General features: G+C 42.3%; 1 protein-coding gene across 1 annotated transcript in view; it reads right to left on the reverse strand.

Moving 5' to 3' along the window:
- LOC143030178 (uncharacterized) overlaps nucleotides 1-5,134 on the reverse strand; it is a 6,153-nt gene extending 1,019 nt beyond the window's left edge. The window contains exon 1 of the mRNA XM_076193340.1: nucleotides 4,128-5,134. Coding sequence (XP_076049455.1) covers nucleotides 4,128-5,134 — 1,007 coding nt within the window. The remainder of the gene's footprint in view (nucleotides 1-4,127) is intronic.
- Nucleotides 5,135-5,472: the final 338 nt, after the last annotated feature.

Here is a 5,472-nt window from a genome sequence, read left to right on the forward strand (position 1 = left end):
GAAATGCGATCCCCAAAAACGAAAGTGACGAATTGTCCTTTACAATATTTTACTAGAGTAGAAAGACCTCTTCTCTACTTTTAAGGAACAACCCCGCACCAGAACCTCAGTAGGTTCGTCAATCCCACGTAGTATATAAATACACATGCTCAGAGGAGGACTGCACGCCCCTTTCAGTCTACGTGGGAAGGACGACCACCACATTATCCAGAAGAATCACCATGCACTTGCAACACGGAGGACCTAAGCAACACCACTGGACCCAGCATCGACGCCACCTCGATAGGGAGACTATGGTAAAAAACACCGAAGTTGTGGCAAAAGAAGAGGACCCACAGCGCTTGGCTATCTTGGAAGCCATCTGGATAAAGGAGCTGCAACCTGACATTCATAGGCAAGTACTGTAAATGACTTCGCCCTCCTCCATAGCCTGAAACCTTTTCAGAGGAGCCAGATGGACAACCCCAAGAAATCGGACTCTCCTCCACAGAGATTTCCCATTCCCCGCCAAAGGGAAGAACGTCTACCATACGTCGTTCTCAAAGACTGAGAAGCAGACTGGCGCCGAATCCGGGAGTGACCTCTCCAAGTACCGTTTCCGCCAACCTGTGATATATATATATGTATATATTATATATATATATATATATATATATATATATATATATATATGTGTATATTTATATATATATACATATATATATATATTTGAATATCTGGGGAGCAGATTCTCTTGTATGCATGCATTGTTAAAAATCGACAGCGTTAGTGAGGTTGTTGATCTTCTTGTGAGTATTCTCCAGTTTTCTAACCAATATTCTGCCATTTAGAGGGTGGGCATAGACCAAGTTGCCAAAATGATTCATTTATTTCAACGTTTCGTCTAACAAAGAGACATCTTCAGGAAATTCTGTAACATAGATAATAATGACGTACAGAAATATAGAAAACAACATGTAAATCTAACCAATTATACAAATATAGAAGCAAATATCAATAAATGCGCAAATTCACACAAAATAAACACTATACATGGGCTGATGGGGACCGTTACTTACAATAGTTAAAAGGTCCGATGAAATGACGAAGAAAACCCTTCGCTCGGTGACATATATACGCACCTAGCCGGCTTGGGTGGTGGTGGTGGTGGAGGGCGGGAGAGGGGGCGGGGGTGGTATCTCATTAATACGAGAAGAAGAGGGTTGGGGGAGGGGTTGGGGGGTTAGGGGGTTGCGGGGTCGGTTGGGGGGAGGATGGAAGGAGTGGGTAGGAGGAGGTGGAGGGGGGTTTCGGAGAGAGGTCATGCTCGGTAGTAGCTTGGTCGTGCTGCTAAACAAAGCGATGACAGAAGTCATGTTGCATTGGATATTAATGATAGGACTACATTCTCTGATAAACATAGCTTCTAGAAGCTTAAGTTTATGTACATCCCTATTGCTTGCTATAATCCTAGTGTTTGAAACTAGGTATTCACGGGTGGCTGTTAGGTTATGGTATTTCATTAAGTGATGTTTTATAGCCCCATTTTGTAAATGCATAGTTATTCTCCTACTGAGACTACATCTAGTAAAACCAATATATGCTGTATGACGGGCTACACAGTTCCCGGTGCTACAGGTGAATTCATAAACACAATTAGTTTTAGACATAGTCTCAGTATTACTATTCAAGTTATTAGTTATAACCAATGAACTAGTTTTAGGGTTGGAGTAGTATACAACCACCCGGATTTCCTTATCTTTAGATACCGGATGACAGTTCTTAGTGATGATGTCTTTAATTATTTTTTCATCTTTTTTGTAACCCTTGTTGAAGATGTTATGGTAGTATATATCAATGAATTGGGGCTTAGGGGATGTTTGTGGGGAAAGGTGGTCACACAACATTTTATTACAAATTACATCAAAATCACTATTAGGGAAACCATTATTCACCAGAATCTGGCGGATGTGCCGGCTAGGTGCGTATATATGTCACCGAGCGAAGGGTTTTCTTCGTCATTTCATCGGACCTTTTAACTATTGTAAGTAACGGTCCCCATCAGCCCATGTACAGTGTTTATTTTGTGTGAATTTGCGCATTTATTGATATTTGCTTCTATATTTGTATAATTGGTTAGATTTACATGTTGTTTTCTATATTTCTGTACGTCATTATTATCTATGTTACAGAATTTCCTGAAGATGTCTCTTTGTTAGACGAAACGTTGAAATAAATTAATCATTTTGGCAACTTGGTCTATGCCCACCCCCTAAATGGCAGAATATTGGTTAGAAAACTGGAGAATACTCACAAGAAGATCAACAACCTCACTAACGCTGTCGATTTTAACAATGCATGCATATATATATATATATATATATATATATATATATATATATTTGGATGATGGAGAACATAGACACAGGGGAAGGCTCGGAACCCTAAACACTCTAACGTTTCGTTCGCGTAGAACTTCTTCAGAGAGTGTATGTAGAACTGCAATTGAAGTTTATGTACTAAATCTAATTACCTTTTCGGACACTTGGGAAAGGTCGTTTTTCTGGCGTGTTTTAGAATTAAAATACTAGTTTGTTTAGCTAAATTGATAAACCCTCCTCGATGATTCGATGGATTATTAGTTGAAATATATGTTGATTCAACAATTCTTCTAGTGAAGAAGTTCTACGCGAACGAAACGTTAGAGAGTTTAGGGTTCCGAGCGTTCCCCTGTGTCTATGTTCTCCATCATCCAAATAATTTGTCTAAAATACTTATCAATATATATATATATATATATATATATATATATATATATATATATGTGTGTGTGTGTGTGTGTGTGTGTGTGTGTGTGTGTGTGTGTGTGTGTGTATGTGTGTGTGTGTGATCAATATACAAACATGTATATATATATATATATATATATATATATATATATATATATATATATATATATATATGTACAACAATGGATGGGTCCCAGCGAATAGAAATACATTTTTGTCAACCAAAATGCACTTTAATTCTAAGCCATCAACATTGGGATATTTGTGGAGGCCAACATGAAGAAATTGAAACGTGGCACGGGCAAGGACTCGAACCTGGCTAGCTCGTAACATGTGCTATAATGACTTAACCGATTGCTCCATCAAGAGAGATATAAGTTGAGCTCAACTTTTCTTATATATTTGAATGCATTCGAGTATGTGCATGTAACTCTAGCATATAAATATATAAGATAAGTTGCGCTCAACTTATATCTCTCTTGATGGAGCAATCGGTAAAGTCACTATAGCACTTGTCGCTTGCTAGCTGGGTTCGAATCCTTGGCCGTACCACGTTTTAATTTCTGCATGTTGGCCTCCACGGATCTCCCGATGTTGATGGTTTAGAATTTAAGTGCACTGTGTTTGATAATATATATATATATATATATATATATGTATATATATATATATATATATATATGGTGGAAACGTAGAAAACACCAGACTCAGGAGTAGGTAATTTATTCCCGACGTTTCGAGTCCTGTCCGGGACTCGTCCTCAGGGGATACAATGGGATACAGTGAATTACATGTTCTTAATATACTAATAGCTCCGTCCGCCGGGGGGGGGGGGACGCGGTAACCTGTCATGGGGGGGGGAGAGAAGGCAGGCGCTATGATCTGGTTCATGTGAGAGTGTAAGGTGGTGGAGGGGAGAAGGTAGGCGCTGTGACCTGGGTCAAGCGAGACCTGAGTCAAGCGAGAGTGTGAGGTGGTGGAGGGGAAGGAGGTAGGCGCTGTGACCTGGGTCAAGCGGGAGTGTGTGGAGGTGGAGGGACAGGGGGGGAGGAGGGGGAGGGAGAGAACCTGCTTCTTACCCCTGCGTATATAGAGTTGAGTGTAATAGCCCTAATAATGCTATCCTCGTTGGTGGCCCACGCTTCTAAGAACAATCTGCTTCCTTTCTTTTTGTCGTTGTACAGAACCTTAGCGCCTTGCCAGTCGAATTCGTGCTGATGCAATTCCATGTGCTTGTACACTGCCGAACTCTGGTCCTTTCTGCCTACCGCCCTTTGGTGTTCCTGTAGTCTGGTACTAGCCTGCTTTCCTGTTTCCCCCACATATTTCGCTCTGCAGTCGGAGCAGCTGACGCTATACACCGCCCCGGGCTGGTCCAATTTGCTCACTCTGTCCTTGACCCGGGTGAGCGCTCCACTTAGCGTGTTAGTGGGTCTGTGCGCGATGGTCACTCCATTCTTATTTAAAATCCTCGCTGCGACTTCCGAAACCCCCCTCACGTAGGGGACTGAAATCCTGGTTGTGGTTGTTCGTGCCTCACCCCGGTCTGTTTCTCTTCTCTGCGGCGCCGTCCATCTTTTCACCACTTGATTCGGATAGCCATTGTCTCGGAATACCCTCCTCAACCTGCTTCTTTCCTCTTTTAGCGAAGTCCCTGTGGAGCAGACCCTCTCCGCCCTGTTCCACAACGTCTTCACCACGCTCTTCTTATGGCAGGTCGGGTGATCGCTGCCGTAATCCAGCAATCGGTCGGTATGCGTTGCCTTCCTGTACACGCTGGTGACCAAAATATCACCCGCGCGTCTCACCAACACGTCCAGGAACGGTAGCTCGCCTTCTGCTTCCTTCTCCATCTCGAATTGGATAGCCTCATGCTTCCCATTGAGATGTTCCAGAAACCCATCCACATCCTTGGCCTTCAGGGTTGCGAACACGTCGTCCACATACCGCGTCCACAGCTTCAATGATGTTGGTGCAGCGGCCAAAATCTCACTCTCGAACTGCTGCATAGTGATCTCAGCCAGGATTACCGAGATTGGCGAGCCCATGGGGGTCCCAATCCTCTGGTGGTACACCGTATCTCTGAAATTAAAAAAGGTTGAGTCTAGGCACAGATTAACCAACCTCATCAATTCACTGGTGGAAAGCTTTTCATTGTCCAGGTAGCCCCCTGTTTCCTCCATCGCAGACAACACCGACCGTTTCACGAGGTCTTGGGGTAAGGACGTGAACATGGACTTCACATCGAAAGACACCATAATCTCATCACTCTCCACTCTTACGTCTCGTACTTTTTCCAGGAATTCACTTGAATTTTTCAACATCCGTGTCGAGCTCACTACTAAGGGTCTGAGTCTCTTGGCCATCACCGATGCAAGTACCCAAATTTCATTATACCGGTAATTCAATAACAGTAAAGAAGCACTCGCTAAGTAAAGTGAAAAGTAGCTTTTTTTTTTACTTTTTTGTAAGATTCCACACAAACATGGAAATGAATGTTTATAAGAAGTTGATTTTCAAAATTATATGTAACATTACCGCTTATTCTATTTATTTGGAAACAGTTGAACTTGAGGGCACATGATACCTCTGGATGCCATATATGAGATCGCAAAATAAATATGTTTCTACAATACCAAATGAATGAAGTCGCTTAGCAAATGTCTACCATCAACTGATCAACTTCTGTGTAGTAGCCTAGACA

This window comes from Oratosquilla oratoria, chromosome 12, assembly GCF_046742065.1.
Source record: "Oratosquilla oratoria isolate Oo_2021 chromosome 12, ASM4674206v1, whole genome shotgun sequence".
Classification (NCBI taxonomy): Eukaryota; Metazoa; Arthropoda; class Malacostraca; order Stomatopoda; family Squillidae; genus Oratosquilla; species Oratosquilla oratoria.